This window comes from Rattus rattus, chromosome 2, assembly GCF_011064425.1.
Source record: "Rattus rattus isolate New Zealand chromosome 2, Rrattus_CSIRO_v1, whole genome shotgun sequence".
In the NCBI taxonomy this organism is placed as follows: domain Eukaryota; kingdom Metazoa; phylum Chordata; class Mammalia; order Rodentia; family Muridae; genus Rattus; species Rattus rattus.
The window spans coordinates 136015725-136034193 of NC_046155.1; the positions used below are offsets into that span (position 1 = coordinate 136015725).

At 43.3% G+C, this 18469-nt stretch overlaps 1 protein-coding gene across 1 annotated transcript; it reads left to right on the plus strand.

Annotated features, from left to right (window-relative positions):
- The first annotated feature begins 153 nt into the window (after window positions 1-153).
- On the plus strand, window positions 154-16277 carry Mphosph10 (M-phase phosphoprotein 10). Its single transcript, XM_032893470.1, has 11 exons — window positions 154-530; window positions 2302-2986; window positions 3397-3542; window positions 4819-4984; window positions 6585-6726; window positions 8094-8161; window positions 9536-9673; window positions 11496-11606; window positions 13876-13983; window positions 15426-15653; window positions 16015-16277. The coding sequence occupies exons 1-11, from the start codon at window positions 442-444 to the stop codon at window positions 16162-16164; spliced, it is 2031 nt and encodes a 676-aa protein (XP_032749361.1). The 5' UTR covers window positions 154-441; the 3' UTR covers window positions 16165-16277.
- The last annotated feature ends 2192 nt before the right edge of the window (window positions 16278-18469 follow it).

The following is an 18469-nucleotide window of genomic DNA, read 5'->3' on the forward strand; positions in this document are numbered from 1 at the left end:
GGGATGTGGGGGAAAGAGAGCAAGGGGCGGGGCGTGAGGCCTGGGGCGGGGTCACAAGACTCGGAGCTTGACTGACGGCTACAGAGGGTGGGAAAAACGGGGCAGTGGCGGACGCGGCATAGGGCGACCTTCTTTTCCGTTACATTAAAATACTTATTGTATCGAATGCAAAAGCAGAAAGCGACCACGCGACACCACTGCGGTTCTCTTAGAAATACAAAACATTTGGAGAAAGAGCCAAGACGCTTGACATGACCAATAGCCCTTTTCGGTGGTCGGCTCCACCCCTACGCATGCCCAGTAGAAGCGTTTGCTGCTTAGGGGCCGGAACCTGTGTGTGGCGGAACCTTAGGCTCTGAGCTGCAGGTTGCTTAAGGCAAGTGTTTGCGGTACGACTTCCGGCCGGTTCCCAGCCCTCGTGTGGCGCCGTAGTGTATAGCTATGGCGCCCCGCGTGTTTCGTCGACAGACCCTTGAACGGTGTCTGAGGGAAGTCAGGAAAGCCACCAACCGACCCGAGTGTTTCCTCACGTAAGTGCAGATCCAGCTCTGGCAGAGAGCGGCCCGCATCACACCGGTGCTAGGCCGGCCGGCATCCGTCAACTTCTGAAAGCCAGGAAGTGAAGTACAGGTCGCTCAGTCCCAACTTCAGTTTTTTAACAGTAAAAGCGGTTCAGTGTAGATTTCCTAGTTGTGCACTATTGAACTAAGTGCAGTTAATTCGCGTCCAGAGAAGCGTATTGCGTGCGGAATACGCTTTCTGAATTTGTGTCCCCCAAATACACACCGCTTACCTGTCATTGAGCTTTATTGAAAGTACGTACTTGTTGCTTTTCAGTGTATTTTCACAACTGAGCTTGCAGAGACCCAAGCAGTAGAGGAAGCTCGGAGAAGCCTGAGGAAGGGGGTTGGGGAATGACTGTAGGAGGCATAGGGGTCCAGGACACCACAAGAACACGGCCCACCTAATCAACTAATCAGGGTTTATGGAGGGCCCCACAGAGACTTTATTGGCTATCACGGAGCCTGCGTTGATCCTCTGCATATATGTTGTGGTTGTTTAGCTTGGGGTTTTTGTGGAACTCCTAACAGTGGAATAGCGGCGTTTCTGATTCTTTCACTCTTGGGGCCCTTTTACCCCTCCTGGGTTGCTTTGTCTAATCTTGATATGAGAATTTGTGTTCGGTTGAAGCCTACTTTTTTTGAAGGGAAACCGAGGAGCAGTGTGGATCCGGGGGAGGTGGGGAGGGAGAAGAGGCTGCAATTAGAATGTTTTGTGTGAAAGAATAAAAACAAATTAGGAGAGACTTCTTTCTTCCCAGCATTTTGATTAAGTTCTGTAAAATTATGACTCTGACTTATATTGAAAATTTTAGCAATAGCATCACATCATTATGTCCAAAATAGAGCTCCCCTCCCCTCCCCTCCTGTATTCTCCTCTCCCCTGAAGTCATTTCCCCGTTTCCATTACCTTAGCTTACTTTTACTGCCCCACTAAATGGCAGTTCTATCATTTCATTTATTCAGATTCAACTAGTCTACTTCCTTGATGCTTCCTTTTTGTCGTACTTTCTCCAACCCTTTAGCATCCTCAGAATCCTATCTACAATATATTTAGACACTGATTCCTAATTGTCATACTTCTGCCGTGTCTCTGACATAAAAATCCTTTGCGTCAGCTTTCTAACAACCTTTAACATTCTTTCTCTCTCCAAATTGTAAATCATCATCACATATTACTCTTTTAAGTGACAAATTCCTATCTCAGAACCCAGTTTCTATAACCTCAGCCACCCACTGTGCCTCCTCAGCCACACTACAGCTGTCTTGGTCTTTCTGTTCTTCGCATTGTCTGAACTCATCTCTTTGCTTCTAAATATTTCTTATAACCAGAATATGTGTTTCCACATCTGTACTAGACACTCTGTTTTTTCTGTAGGCCTCAATCTGTAGATCCCATTTCGGTTATCATATCCTTAGAGAATTTTCCTCAAACTTAAAGCCAAGTGGCAATCACTTGCCAAATGACTAATAATTGCAGAGTGTGTGTAATGCAGGTTTGAGGATTTAAGGCTGACTTCAGAGGAGTAGTGATCCAGCCTTTATATATACAGAGCAAAGTCAGATACCTATGGTCGGACTCATCAGCAAGATACTGTTGGGAACAAGAATCTGTACTTAAAACTGATGTCCATTTACATTTTAATTTGTAAATAAGTTATGGCTTTTATTTCTTCTTTTATTTAAGAATGCTTGATGTTATTGTGTATAATTCATCTCACTTAATCTCCTTTCCTAATAGGATTCAAAATGGACTAGCATCAAACCTCACTTCATTAACAAAAGTTCTGTATGATTTTAATAAAATATTAGAGCATGGCCGAATCTCCGGAAGTCCTTTGCAGAAACTTGAGATAAAGAGTTTTGATGATGAGCAGATTTGGCAACAACTAGAACTGCAGAATGAACCAGTCTTACAGTACTTCCAGGATGCGGTTAGTGAGGCGGTTGAGGATGAAGATCTCAGCCTTCTCCCAGAGTGTGAGGATGAGGAGTGTGAAGAGGATGCCTCAGAGGTGGAGGCTGACAACCAGGAGAACGTAGAGACAGACGTGGAGGATGAACCACTGTCAGACGAGGGTGGCGATGTTCCTAAAGGGAGTGACAGAGTCGAAAGCTCAAGGAAACCTGACCCGAGGAAAAGTCCTGCTTTCAGCGATGAGGACTCTGACCTTGACTTTGATATTAGCAAGTTGGAGCAGCAGACCAAGATGCAGATCAAACCACCTAGAAAGCCAAGGGAAAAGTCTGTAGTAGATGATAAGTTCTTCAAACTATCCGAAATGGAGAGCTTTTTAGAAAAAGTGGAAAAAGAAGAGGAAAAAACACCTGATGGTGAAGAGGAGGAAGAGGAAGACATTGACCTTTTTGAAGACATTGATTCAGATGAAAATGAGGGAGGGCTATTTGGGAAGCAAAAGATTAAGGTAAGGTTTTGGGAGAAGAAACTGTTTCTTTAAAGTACAAGTCATGTTTTCCTAAGGAGAAATTTAATGTGCCTCACTTATTTGACCCCAAGTGACATATGGAAAAAGGAGCAAACGTGAAGAATCGGACTAAGAGCTGAGCCAGTAGTGCAGGAGTCTAGTAAGCCTCAGGAGTGGGAGGCTGAGGCAAGAAGATGTCTCCTCAAAACCAGCCTGGCCTACATTTGCTTTGGTTGTCCTTAGATTTCTATGGTGGTTAACTAGTTGCCAGTTTCCCTAACAACTATTTTTGGCTGGCGTAGTGGTAATGTTAGAAAACAGTTTGTACAGGTGTATAATATACCTATGTATATACATGAGAATTTTTATACAATTTTCTATCTTTAAACTTCAAAATGTTTTTATTTTAGTCAAATAAAAGTAGCAGAAATCTGAAATACAAGGACTTCTTTGATCCAGTTGAAAGCGATGAAGAAATGACTGGTGTGGAAGGCGAGCTGGGGTCAGACGAAGAGGAAGGGCTCCCTGAGGAAGCAGCAGAAAGCATGTCTGAAACGTGAGCATTTCAAATCCATCTTGAGTTTGTAAGCAGGAGTGATCCATTCAGAACTGTAAGGTATTTCTCAGGGTTGTCAAGTACGTAACCAAGTAACTTCCAAATCTCGTAGAGGGTTCTGTGCTATCAGCAGCTAGAAAATGTCTCTGAATTTCAAGGACATTGGAGATCATTTAAAGAATAAAATTTGCACCACCAGGAGCAGCTTTTTATTTTATTTATTAGTTTTTCTGAGACAAGGTTTCTTGTGTAGCCTTGGATGTCCTATAACTGGTTCTGTGGAGCAGGCTGGCCCCAAACTCACAGCCTCTGCCTCCTGCGTGCTGGGATCAAAAGTGTGCATTATCATAGACCAGCTAGTCTTGCTATTAGAAAGAAGGAGCGTGCATGGGTTTTTGCCAATAAAACATTACTTTTTTTAAAAAGTATTTAAAATTTGAATACTTTGTGTGAGTGTTTTGTTTACATGTATATTCGCACACCACATGTGTGTTTGGTGCCTGCAAAGGCTAGAATAGGGTGTCAAATCCCCTGGGGCTCTATACAGAGCCACCAGACAGTTGTGAGCCACCATGTGGCTTCTGGGAATTGATCCTCTTGTAGAGCAGCCAGTGTTCTTAGCAATCTTTCCAGTTCCCAGTGTTCTGTGTGTAAGTAAGCATTTGTGTATTTGGTATAAGTGCTTTTTTTTCCTGTTTCCCCATAGCAGGTATTTCACCTAAAGAATATCTTTCTTAGCCAGGTATAATGATGTATACCTTTAATCATATTGTACAGCTTTAGTCATAGCACTTGGAAGGCAGAGGTGGGTTTCTGTGAGATTTAGTCCAGTTTAGTTGACCAGCAGTTTGAAGACAGCCAGGGCTACATAGAGAGAGACCCTGTTTCAAAAAAATACTTAAACTGTAAAGGGGGGGATGGGAATCTATCTTCCTTTTGGGTCAGTGAGATGGCTCAGTAGATAAAAGGACTTGCCGTATGAGCCTTGTGACTTAAGTGATCAGAAAATTTGATCCTCTAAACTCACTGAAATTGTTCTCTGACCTATACATTTATGATAACCTCTACATTGTGGGCTACACTTATGCCCACACATGTAATGTATGGAAAATAACAGTAAATAAAATTAAAAAAACAAAAGCATGTCTTTTGTTCCATAGAAACTTAGTGCTATTGAATGACAGAAGGTATTAAAAAGTACTTTATTATTGGATGTTTATCTTTGTGTTTCTAGTGCCCTGTAGTAATTTTCCTTTGATTCATCTTGGTATTATAGGGATGAAGATAATGACTTCGAAGAAGATGAGAGTAGTGGTCAACAGAAAGGCTTGAAAAGAGTGACATTTGCTTTGCCTGATGATGAGGCTGAAGATACGAGTTCCTTAGCTGTAAAGCAAGAATCCGATGAAGTTAAATCCTCTTTTGAAAAAAGACAGGAGAAGGTAAGCCTCAGGAATGGTGTTGTATTTTAACACGGTAGGAACTCAAACAACTAACCTATCCTTTGAAAAGCAGAGACCTTGCTCCCTGAAGATTATGTATACTGAGCTAGGCATTATGTTGTATTGCTGTAAACCCAGCATTTGGAAGGCTTAGTCAGGAAGATTATGTCAAGTTCAGGGCCAGTTTGGGCTACATAGTGAGCAGCAAGCCATAGCTGACCTTCTCTCACAAAGTAGAGATAGTAATAGCAGCACTGTATGCTGTGTTTAGATACCACATGGAGAGAGTCCCGTGACGTGGATAGGCTGGTAGCCTTCATTTGGAGCCTGCCATGTAAAATCTGTTTTCCTGTCTGTGTGTGCTTCTGCTTGGCCACACTGTGACCCTCTTACCTGTGTGAGCTGCTCTAGGAGGTACTCTCTATTGAGTGCCAGACAATGATATTATGCAACTAATTGTAGCAACTTTAGTTTGACCCTTGTCCTTTGGTTCTGTCATTAATTCATCTTAAAGTGACATCACACAGAAGTGAGAACAAGTAGAAAGTGAATATTACAATTACCTAAAGAATTATTTTTCAAAAGTAATTTAAACTAAGTCCAGGATTGACACCTTGTTCCTAGAAGAGATAGAAAGTCTAAAAGAAGTAACTTTATAATATGTTGCTACCTTAATGTCTTCCCAACTCACTCCTTCTCTCCATATCCCAAAAAATATTTGGTTTCACAGAGGAATTATACAGAACTCTGAGGAATAAATAATTAATGTTTAGTTGATAGCCACATATAAAGAATAAAGCAGAATTTATACACGGGACTAACTAAACCTCACTTAGCACATAAGTAACTACATCGTCTTGAGCCTCATTCTCGAGTAGTGAAGCAAGAATCCAAAATAACTTGGTGAGAGCATCGCCACAAAGTCACATGGGCCTCATGCTTTTAAGTCAGTATTAGGGAATCAAGCATAATCCTTATTTTAGAGATTTAGGTCATTTTGGTAAAACATGGTCTGCTGCAGGTCTGCCAGGGAGATTTGACCACAGTTTACTCCTTTTTGAATTCAGTGAACTACACATGTATCAGGTCAAACACTGCCATCGTGCTTATTGGCCAGATTCTAGAAACACTGCCTTAATAAGACTGGGACAAAGTGTCCACTGTTATAGTCCCCACTGTCACCTAACTTCCAGTTTGGACTTGTCAGTGTAGCAAAGAAACAAAAGGTAAGGTGAACGTAAACACTTTATTTGCAGAAGGTCGAGTTGAGACCTGTCAAGTGAACAGAGGACGAGTAAACAATTTTATCTTTTCTGTAAGATAAACTTGCATTGTGTCTGCCAGTGTCTTTCAAAATGTCTGTTATGGAGTCGAGATGAGAAAATTGGGTATAGAGTCAAGAGCCAGTCTCCATCAAAGCTAATATTCCAGACAAAAATTACTTCAGGAAGTTGTCATAATTCAGCATACCAGTGGCTTGTGAAGACTTAGATCATTTAAGTAGAACAGAGTCCCCAAATAAACTTCCCCCAATGCTTGTAGGGAGCTTAGTACATTAATGAGCATAGCAGTTCACACTGACCCCTCCCTTGTTTCCTAGATGAATGAGAAAATCGCATCTTTGGAAAAAGAGCTGTTGGATAAAAAGCCTTGGCAGCTTCAAGGGGAAGTGACGGCGCAGAAGCGGCCAGAGAACAGCCTGCTGGAGGAGACTCTCCACTTCGACCATGCTGTCAGGATGGGTATGGTGTCCGCTGAGCTCCTAAACAGCGTGTCTACTTTTGTGCTTTTCTGTAGTTTGTTTCAGAAAGATTTTAAGTGCTGGTCGTTATTTTCCCTGATTGTTTTAAAAGCTTGCAAACATCCAGAAAAGTTGGAAAAATAGTACAGTCTGTGCTGTTTAACCGAATTCACCAGTTGGTAACAGTTTGCAATCTTGGCCTTTGGTCTCCTGAGCATCTTGTGATTGTGTATGATCTTCACCGTTAAAAAGTAATTGTTAGAGCTGGGGAGGTGGCCCAGTTGGTAAATTACTTGCTCTGCAAGCGTGCGTGCGCACCTCAGTTGGGATCCCCGATGCCCCCCACCAAAAGCTCCTGAGATTCTAGTGCTGAGGAGGAAGCAGTGATGGGGAATGGCTGGAGATTGCTGACCAGCTAGCTTGGTAGAATTCATGTCAGAGGTTCAGTTAGAGACCCTATCTCACAAGGTAAGGTGGAAGGCATTCCAGCAAGGTACCCAGTGTTGACCTTTGGCCTTTGTGAAACATAATGCATGTGTGCACATCACTCACTCACGCAGAAGGAAAGTGCCGGTATCATGGCACTTAACTGCTAAGAAGGGTGTCCTAGGGCATTGGGGTGAAGTGTCATCATTTACCAATCCACTGAAGTTTTATGCTTCTGAAACTTGGGAGGAACATCAGCAAGCTTGTTAAACCTCAGGTGGGCATAGAGTTCAGATGGTAGACTATTTGAATTCCTGGATATGAACCTATGTACCACAGAAACCAGACATGGTGGCCTAGCCTAGTACTTGAGAGGATGAGGCAAGTATGTCAGAGTTCCACAGAAGTACAAGGCATCCTCAGGTTACTTGGTTAGTTTGAGACCAGCCTGGGCTATGGGAGACTTTCTCAGTGCACACACACACACACACACACAGAGGGTGGGATGGAGGGAGGGAGACAATGTGTGTGTAAGGAGAGGAAAATTTTTCTTGTCCCCCCCTCCCCTCCTTCAAAACAGGGTTTCTATAGACCTGGCTGACCTTGAACTCAGAGATCTGACTTCCTCTGCCTCAAGTGCTGGGATGAAGGCGTTCACCACCACTCCCAGCTTTGACCATAATGGCTGCAAGAAAGAATTTGATGATGTAGCCAGGGTTACAGTGCAACTGTGAACAATTGAGTGGACTGTGCAGGGTGCAGGCTTACAAACAACACTATAAGCAGTTCTCCACTGTCGGATTTAGAAGGTATAGGGTTGGCCTGAGACTCTGTTTCTTTAGTAAGTTCCCAGGTGCTGCTTCTGTTGTGGGTCCAAGAAGGATTTGAGAATTCTCGGTCTGATAATTTGTTGTTCTAACAAACATGCTATGCTTCTTTTAGCCCCTGTAATCACAGAGGAAACCACCCTCCATCTAGAAGATATCATTAAACAGAGGATACGAGATCGGGTCAGTAAGAACAGAGTGAATTGTAACTGCAATTTTTAGAAATGATGCTTTTTAAGTTTTATGGATATGTTTGCCCTCACTGTTTGTAGAGCTGCTCTCGTCTGCTCATACCCAAGAAAGTAGGGTGCCTGGTAGGAAGGGTGGCCAGTACCATCTGTTCTGATCTTGTTGAATGGGTAGACGCTAGGGCATCTGGCCAGCTGTGGACAATCCAAGACCCTTCTTCAGTCTAGACACAGTATCTGCTGTAGTCAGTTCTGGGTCCATCTTTTCAGATGCTAATGACCTAGGAAAGAATTTTTAGGACTTGATCTGTTTTTGTAAACTTAGAATAAACATAGGCATTCTATGGTAAGAGATGCTTCCTGGGAGCTGGAGAGATGGCTCAGCAGTTAAGAGCACTGACTGCTCTTCCAGAGGTCCTGAGTTCAATTCCTAGCAACCACGCGGTGCCTTGCAACCATCTGTAGTGGGATCTGGCACCCTCTTCTGGTGTGTCTGAAGACAGCTACAGTGCCCTCATATATAATAAATAAATACATCTTGAGAGAGACAGAGAGAGACAGAGACAGAGAGAGAGATGCTTCTTGAACATGTCTGAAATGGATGAGCAAGAGCAAGACAGTACCATTACCATGTGAGAATGTCTTAAAATTTGGAGTGAAGTACAAAAACTAGGGTTATTTGGCCACGTAGTAAGGTGGGCTGGTGGTATGTCTCTAAATGAATCTTAAGGGCTGGTAGTATGGCTCTGATAGACCCGTATGAAGCTCTGGCTCAGTTCCTAGCAAATGGTGGCGAGGAGGCTAAAGTTGGTAACAAGAGAAACTGATTGAAAACAAAAGCAGAAGAAGTATTTAAGCTAATGTCCTCTTTGCTCTTCATTGTGCTTTATTACTTGTGACTTGAAAAAAAGACACTTGTTTTTTTGAGACTGGCTGGCCTGAAATACTGTGTAGACTGGGCTTGTTTAGAACCCAAAGATGTACCTACCTCTGCCCCTCAAGCCCTGGGATTAAAGGCATGGCCATTACATCTAGCAGTCGTTGTTGTTGCTGCTGTTGTTGTTGTTGTTGAGATAGGGTCTCATATACTCCAGAATGACCTGGAACTCACTAAACAACCTGGGGGTTCTGGGCCTCCTGCCTCAACCTTTCAGGTGCTGGTATTGCAGGCATGGACTACTGTGCCCCATTTTCGTGGGGCTAGGGACTGAACCCAAGGTTTCATGCAGGCAAGACAAGCATTCTACCACCTGAGCGGTAGCCCCAGCCCCATATAATCACTTTTGAGGTTAAAAATTAATTTCTTTGCTATAATTATTGCTGAGCATAGAAATAGCTCTTTGATTCTATTAACTTATTTGCATTTCAGGCTTGGGATGATGTAGAACGGAAAGAGAAACCTAAGGAGGATGCATATGAATATAAAAAGCGTTTGACGTTAGACCATGAGAAGAGCAAGCTAAGTCTTGCTGAGATTTATGAGCAGGAATATATCAAACTCAACCAGGTAAGGTGACATCAAGGTTGTGACACTAAAGGAGGATGAGTGTTCAGTCAGTCCTGAGCTAACCTAGCGCTCAGGTAACTGTCTCCCAGCACGGATGGTGGGAAGACAGCCCATAATGTTCCCATTGAGTGTGGTCAACTACTGACGTCCCAGCAACTGCTTTGACATTTGAAATAATTGATGTAATTTATTTCTTTATGAAATGATCTCCCATAGGCTCTTTTTGTTTGTCTTGTTTTTTAAATTCTAAGATTAATTTCTAGTTGGATGGCGAGAAGACCATATCCTGGGGAAGACTTATTTCCTCATCTGGGTTTATTGGAATGAGTGCTAATGACATATGTTATCTGACTTGGGCCACAGGCAGAGCCAGTCGCTTCTTACTCATGTGGGTGCCCCCCTCCCCACCTTCTGCACCTCTACTATACCTTAATTATGACAAATAGAAGCAAACAAATACCATCTTACCTTTCAGAGTATGTATTTGGTGCTAGGGGAAGAGCAAACATAAATAAAACAGCCTGACTCTAAACTCAAGTGGCTGTCATTTCCTTATCAGTGTGAATAATCTGAGCAAACCTTGAACAAATTACATTCACATAACACAAAATTAAACATTTTATTTTACCTAGACAGATTGTCAGACACTCCTGAAATGCTAGGACTCAGACTAAAATGAACATATTTTGTGATGGCTCTGTGCTACATAGCGAGACTGTCTTGAAAAACCAAGAATAAGTAAATGAATAATTGGGAAGCACTTAGTGTAGTTTTAAGCAAGTGCTGCCTGTTTGTAGTTCCCCGTCCTTGCTCAATAATCTACTGCTTCCTCTTCCTTCCCCTCTCTGCTGTTACACCCTAGTTCTGTGAATTTGCCTGTTGTATAAATGAAGTCACGTAATTTGTGACTTTTATTTAGCATTATGTCTTTATGTTGGGCAGCATATATGAGCGCTTCATTTCTACTTTATTGCTGGATAGTGTTCCATTTATACATGGGCCACAGTTTCTTGATCTACTTTCCAGCTGAACATGTGTACTGTTCCCACCTTCTGGGTATAGGAAATCCCACTCTTAAGTGTATGGTGTTTGTGTGTGTGTGCGCGCATGTGCATGCGTGTATCTGCTTTAGTTTCCTTTGGGTCCATATCTAGGAGGGAAATGCTAAGTCTAACCTTCCGTGACCTGCCAAGCTTGCTGCCGCTATGGCTACATCATTTCACTTTGCTACCAATAATTCCCAGGAATCTAATTTCTTCATCCTCACCAACATCCATTATAGCCCTTAGACTTTGGTCCTGCTTTGGTTAGCTTACCTTTTGTTGGGCAATGCCATCGGCACTGTACTGTTCGTTCTAAATGTCAGAGGTAATGGGTACTAGAATGTGCACCCTTGTGGTCTTTGGCAGGCACTGGCACCATCATGGTGCTGATACCTGCAACTTTACTTTTGGGACATTCTTCTTCTCTCCTACCTTTTACAAACAAGGAAACACTATGTAACCCAAGCTGATCTTGAACTTGTAGTACTCTGGCCTCCGTCTCCTGAGTGTTGGGAATTACTGTACCATCATCCCACAAAACCATTGTTTTTGCTTTTTTGTTTGAGACAAGATCTCATTGTAGCCCCGTGTGACCCCAAACTCACAGAGATCTGCCTGCCTCTGCCTCTTGAGTGCGGAGACTAAAGGCGTGGGCTACCAGGATGGACTAGAGTTGCTGGGCAGTAAAGCTGTGGTTCTGTACAGACCTTCACTGTCTGTACTGTTTTTTCTGTGATACAGTTAAGCTACTTCATCTAACGTTGGCCTTGCTCATTTAGCAAAAAGCTGAAGAAGAAGACAATCCAGAGCATGTAGAGATTCAGAAGATGATGGATTCTCTCTTCCTAAAACTGGATGCCCTGTCAAACTTCCACTTCATCCCCAAACCGGTATGTGAATTTACAGTGTGTGAATGCTTACAAAGTAGCACATGTGAACTGAACAGCTCTGAGCTCTGGAGAGCTTCTTCTCAGTTGGTGTCAGGACACAGCTGCAAGTTACAACAGGGCTTCTGTAAGGGAGGGTCACTTTGTTCCTGGCTTAATTCTGCCTTCCATCCTGCTGCAGCCTGCTCTCCAGCAGGCCCCTGGTCACCATTAGCCCTGAGCCTCAGTGATTCCTCCTCTCCTGGCCCTCAGTTGTGCTTAATTGTGTGATGGTGTCTCCCTCACATTGATTGGTGGCCTCTGCAAGTCGTATTAGGTCCTGGGCTTACGTCACTTTCACTGCCCAAACACTCACTGTTTAACTATCCATTTAGCAGATGAGCACACTGAAGGCGGGAATGTGGGAGGGGCAGAACTAGCACTAGGCTCTTGTGTTCTGCACTGCCTAATGTGCTCCAGCCAGTCCCAGACCTCTCAGTCTCCTTTCCAGCCTGAGCCTTTCCTGGGCTGGCTGAGATTCTGCTGACTCCTTGGAAGCCCATCTACTTGCAGCTGTCTGTAGTTCCCTGAGATGGGCTTGAACCATCATGTTGGTGCTTGCTCACAGGTTGCCCATTGCTGTCCTCTTGACCGTTATGAACTAAGGACTAGTCTAGATGCAGGCATGCAGAGGCCAGAGGGAAGCATCAGGTGTCTCATCAGGTCTTTCTCTATTGCTCTCCAACCTATTTCTAAGACAAGACCTCTCCATAGAATTAGAAGGTCATTGTTCAGATAGACTAACTTGTCAGTGAGCTCCCAGGTTCTACCTGTGTCCTCTTCACCAGCGATGGACTTAGCAAGCCTATGCGCATTTTACATGGAGACTGGTGATTTGAATTCAGGTCAACTTGCTTTCATAGCAGTCACCTGATCCCTGACCATTTCCGCAGCCCCTGCTTTGCCAAGGTCTAAAGGATTGTCAATGTTTCACACTTGAATCTAGGAATGCACCTGGCTGTTACAGGTCTTTTAATATTTTCGTTTTCATATGTGTGTCCCTAGTTTACACACTGTCTCTGCAGACATGAACTGTTCACCAGCTGCCATGTTGTATTGTATTTTGAGATTTCCTCCCTATTTGTTTTTGACTGTAGGGGAGCACAGTATTTCTCATAATCTCTGGACAGTGGCCTGCTTGACAGGGATTGTTTTCACATTCCACAGTTCTTCTTGCTTAGGGTCTGGGCTCCTGTCCTCTTCTCATGTGGTTCTGCTCTTATGACATTTCCCCGAACAGTGTCCTCTGTGCCTGGCTGAGACACTGGTATCTTGAAATGACAGTGCTATACAGACCCATATACAGCCTCTCGAAAGATTGAGCATATTAACATTCCTTCATATACGTTATGTTAGTTTTATAAATAGTTTTGTACCATTTCATGCTAATATATGAAGATAGGTTTCTAGTAGCTTAAATAGTTTGTATTTTTCTCATAAGCATTTTTTGTATATCTCTGCAGAGAGCTTAGATTTGTTTCAAAACAAAAAGCCACGTGATAATTAATCACCAAGTTTTATTAAGTACATGGAATTGCTTGAGAATGCCCACATAGGTGGCATGGAGTACTGTTTTGCTGAGGTGGAGAGGTGTGGATATGTAGGTATAAATGCTACTGGGATGGCTCTGATGTTGCCTGTTGTCAAGGTCATTCCAGTCAGCCCAGTGATGGATGGATGGATGGATGGATGGATGGATGGATGGATGGATGGATGGATGGATGGATGGATTTATTTATTTTTAGTGTGTGATTTTAAAAAATTCTCCTTCTTCTCTCAGTTTACCACCCACCTCCCCTCGCTCGCCCCAAGATCCACCTCCTTTCTCGTCTCCCTCATCCCAGGGATCTCAGCCCAACACAGCACTAGATGGAATAAAAGTAGTTACAGATCCTCACATAAGGCTGGGCGAGGCAACCCAGCAGGAGGAAAGTATCCTGAGAGCAGGTAAAGGAGTCAGTGATCAGGGACATTCCCGTCCCTCCTCACCCCCCCCCCAAAAAAACCCACCAAGCCAGCAACCCTAACAAGTGCAGAGGAAGTCAACTCTATAAAAAAAAAGTTTGTGAGGTTGGAGATTTAGCTCAGTGGTAGAGCGCTTGCCTAGCAATCGCAAGGCCCTGGGTGCAGTCCCCAGCTCTGAAAAAAAAACAAAAACAAAAAAAAAAAAAAGTTTGTGGCCAATGCTTGCCCCACTTCTTCTCCCCCACTAAATGCCTTATCTCTTTTCTAGCCTGTTCCTGAAATTAAAGTTGTATCGAATCTGCCAGCCATAACCATGGAGGAAGTGGCCCCAGTGAGTGTCAGTGATGCAGCCCTCCTGGCCCCAGAGGAAATCAAGGTAAAAAGGCAGTGTGGGAATGTTTAGTGACTCCCTCTAAGTAAGTTCATTGCAGCCAGATGCGCATTTATTTAATGTGACTTCCTTTGAGGTTTAGATCTCTGTAATTTCTATGTATATTCCCCCCCATACTCCTATAGCCGAGTTGTACATCGATGGGTTCAGCTAACTGCACTTTGAAAATATTCAGCAAAGAAAGTTGAATCCGAATTGATCATGTGCAGAATTTTTTATCAGTTATTTGTGTGTAGTGGTTCCATTGTCCTAGGACTTCATGTAATCTGCACAATTTGAAGTGTATGGAAGCATGAATGCAGGTGATATGAATGATGTATATACAAGACTTGAGCATGTAGTAACTTGGAGTATCTGCAGGGGCCTGGGATTGATCCTCTGGCTGGATGCCTACATAGTGAGCCAAATGATTATACAATACTTAAAAATCAATCTATATACTCAAGCATCAGTCAAAGTTACAGATAGGAAGATTATTAAAAATGTTTGGGGAGGGGGATGGGCTAAGGGGCTTATGGCTGGGAAACCGGGAAAGGAATAACATTTGAGATGTAAATAAAAATACTCAATTTAAAAAAAAGAAAATGTTTTAAAATGCCTGTTTCAGTCTTGTGAAGACCAGTAATACTTTAGTATTAGCTCATCCCATGTTGGTTTTGACTGTAATAATCATGAACTGCAGTGTAAGCCTAGTGAGTGCTGTAATCTAGACTCTAGTAGACCATTTGGACACTGGAACACATTGGATAACCAGGTGCTGGCATTCTCTGACTCGTGAACATGGAAATTCTTTCCTTACAGAAACAGTGGCTTCAGGCAGGCCCTTATGTGCTCTGTTGGGGTAGCACCAGAGTCTCTCTGTCTGTCTCACTCGTGTTGTTACATGTATAGCTACCATTTCTGTCAGAACCTCCGCCATCTTAGGCCAGTGATAACCCGGTATGATGAGCTGACAGCTCAGGAGAAATGAGGAAGTCTGTCTTCACTGGATACAGGATTCTCTGCTTTCTCTCTTTCTTGATATCTGGGAGGTAGTGATCCAAACCCAGAGCCTGTCATTCACAGCTTAGAGCCAAGGCTGAATCGGACATGTCCTGTGACCCATGTTGACCAGTGCTGGGGGGTTGAGAGCTTAGCTCTTTTTCCTTTGTGAGTTCATGTAGAGCTGAACGCTTACTCAGAGTCAGTTCTGGCAAAGAATATAGTGTAGGCTTTAAAAGTTACCAGAGCTCACTGGAACCAGACAAGGCTCACTCTGAATCCTCACACACTGCCACGGACACTCAGCCATTGGCCATTGTGTGCTTTTCATCCCTCAGCAGACGATAGACTTCATTCCAGGTATAGTCAAGTTGACAATCAAGAATAGCTATCACAAGGGTTAAGGTGTTTGTTTGTTTATTTATTTATTTATTTACTTTTAATAGGAGAAAAATAAAGCTGGAGATCTAAAAACAGCTGCTGAGAAAACAGCTACAGACAAGAAACGAGAACGGAGGAAAAAGAAATATCAGAAGCGTTTGAAAATAAAGGAGAAGGAGAAGCGGAGAAAATTGCTTGAAAAGAGCAACCCAGATCATTCTAAGTCCAGCAGGGCAGCAGCTTCCGAGAAGCTCAAACAGTTGACCAAAACAGGCAAAGTGTCCTTGTTAAAGGTAAGTAAGGAGAGGCCTGAGGGGGAAAGGGAGGATGCAGGGCGGGCACTGGGCTGTTTCTCAATTAGGGTGTCAGAGCTACCTCGGCCTTCTAGAGACATACTACTCAAGAGTGGCCTCAGCACCCTGTAGCCTTTCTAGAGACCTTTACGATTACAGGCCTGGCAGCAAGTTTTCTTCTTTCTGTTCTTCCCTTAAGATACAAGGTGCTATAACAATGGAAAATATTTGTTAAGGTAGCTGATTGTAGTGGCTTTTCATGTTTATACATTTATTCATTGTTGTAATCATAATGTACTGTTAGACTTTGGATTTTTTCATAAAACCACATTTTGTAACATCTGTTTTGTTTTAACTGCAGGATGAACGAAAAGATAAGCCCTTAAAGTCATCTCAGGCATTCTTTTCTAAATTGCAAGATCAAGTAAAAATGCAGATTAATGATGCAAAGCAACCTGGAAAGATAAAGAAGAAAAAACAGGACATTTCTGTTCATAAATTAAAGCTGTAACATATTTAAAATTATTGTATAAATCTGTAAGTTTCTCTCTTTATTCTGTTTTGTAATAAAATTCCTGAGACCTTAGTTTGCTTCATGTTGTTTTAATAAAGACCATCACCAAAGCCACTTGTGCAGGAAAGGGCTTATTTCCTCTTACAGCTTACAGTCTGTCACTGAGGGAATTCAAGACAGGAACTTGGAGGAGGGAACTGAATCAAAGGCCGTGGAGAAACAGTTTACGTACAGGCTTGTTCTCTCTGGCTTTTCCAGATTACACATGTAACACAGCACTACTTCCTAAGGGGTTGTACCACCCACAGTGGGCCAGGTTCTCCCTTGGCCAATCATTAGCCCAGGAAATGTCCCGCAGACTTCCCTATGGGAGTCTTTAGAGGCATTTCTTAGTTGAGGTGTTTTTTTCCCCAGATGATCCTGCCTTGTTTTAAGTTGACAAAAGTGGTCCACATTTGCTTCATAGGAACTATTTGAGATTTCACAGTGCTGTGGCAAACTTAATTGGAATGCCTCTCTGGGACCAGGGGTGGCACAAACCCATAATCTAGCCATTCAGAAGATGGAGGCTGGAGGCTCAGAAATTCAGGATTTGGGGTTGGGGATTTAGCTCAGTGGTAGAGCGCTTGCCTAGCAAACGCAAGGCCCTGGGTTCGGTCCCCAGCTCCGAAAAAAAGAAAAAAAAAAAGAAATTCAGGATTTTCCTTAGCTCCATAGTGAGTTAGACACCAGCTTGGATCACACTAGGCCCTAAATGAACAAAAACCAAATAATAGCCCTTCTGGGTTTCTGGGGGTGTCTCACAGATCTGAGCTTCCATACCCTCTTCCTGCATTAGTGCTGTCTGAGCTGATTCCACTTTCTCACTACTTTCCTGCTATGAGAAGCTCCCAGAGCAGCTGCTTTGCTCACAATCACAATGCAGTCTTTCGAGTTCTTTTCTTCTCCAGGTATTGTGTCTTATTTCATGAAACAGCACTTTCATGTGTGTGGCTTTCAGCTTTCCCTGTAGTGAGAGTTTTGGTTTCTTTAAGAACCCAGTTATGTTATATGAATGTGTTTTTGTCTTAGTCCCAGTGTGGGACATGGGGCTGCTTCAGTTTGTGCACAGCCGTGACGTATTATTGTCTCATGCTGGGGTCTGAGGTGATTTTTGCCAGTTGCAGATAGTTTACTTCTGGGGACTCTGGAGAGGGGCTAAATGCCAGAGCCCTGAGAGAGCCTGTGGCAGCTTCTCCCCTTGCTGCTGCCCTTGCTACTGTTGGATCTGTTATTGCTGGGTTGCTAGACTGCTGCATATTCTCACAATGAAGCATGGACTTGCCCCACAGATTCCAGTGACCCTAAGCAGCAGGAAGTAGCCTATAGAGGTCTATGCCTCCTTTCCCCTCTAACATTCTTTCTCTCCTCCCTAGTGTTAGGGAGTTGGAAGGGATGAGAGTGGAATAAGAGATGGAAGGGAGGTAGAGCTATAAGAACCTAAATAAAACAGATATGCCAACATTTCCCCTTTGGAAAATCTTAGCACCTGAACAAAGGGAGACACTGCAGTTTACAGTAAGCTACGGAGCAGACAGATGAAGTCTAGAAGGGAATCCAGAGGCAACAGGCTCAGTACAGCTTTGAATGCAGACTGACAGTCTTCAGATTCCTGGTGGTCATAGAACAAGGTCCTGTGGGATTAAACACTGGTTCTCTGAGTCTACAATGTTGCTACAATGAACTGAGTTAACAGTTTAGTTTTAGTTATAGTTAACTGTTACAGTTAATAGTTTGAAGAATGTGGTGTCTGGTGAGGGCAATGTCGGGAACAAAATGGCATTTTGTTGCTTCATCCTTGTTTGGTCAGGTAGAAGGGCAGGACTCTCCCCAGCCTTGATGTGTACATATGAGGGCCTGCATATATGCATGTGCCCTGGCCCCTGGACCTGAAGTTGCAGGTAGTTGTGAGCCAACTGATCTAGCTGCTTGTGCTGGACCCAGGTCTTCTGCCAGAGCAGTAAGTACTGGTAACCTCTGAGCCATCTCTAGTCCCTATCCCCATCCCTTTTTACAATGATGCTAATTGTATCCGTTCTCTGAAGGGCTCTATCCTCCTCATGCTTCAGCACAGGTGTGGAGGTAAGAGGACAACTTTTAGGAGTTGGTTCTCGCCTACCATATGAATCCTGGGGCTCAAATTCAGGTTATCAGGCTTAACCTGCTGCACCATTTCTCTCTAGCCATTAGGTTTTAACCCATGAGTTTGGGGGACATTTTCGGACTATGGCACCACTAATAGGACATTTTAAAATTTCCCCAA

Coding starts and splice junctions, on each gene's coding strand:
- Mphosph10 (XM_032893470.1), top strand. CDS start 442: ATGGCGCCCCGCGTGTTTCGTCGACAGACCCTTGAACGGTGTCTGAGG. Junction 9,674..11,495: donor AATATATCAAACTCAACCAG/GTAAGGTGACAT, acceptor TTGCTCATTTAG/CAAAAAGCTGAAGAAGAAGA. Junction 11,607..13,875: donor TCCACTTCATCCCCAAACCG/GTATGTGAATTT, acceptor TCTCTTTTCTAG/CCTGTTCCTGAAATTAAAGT.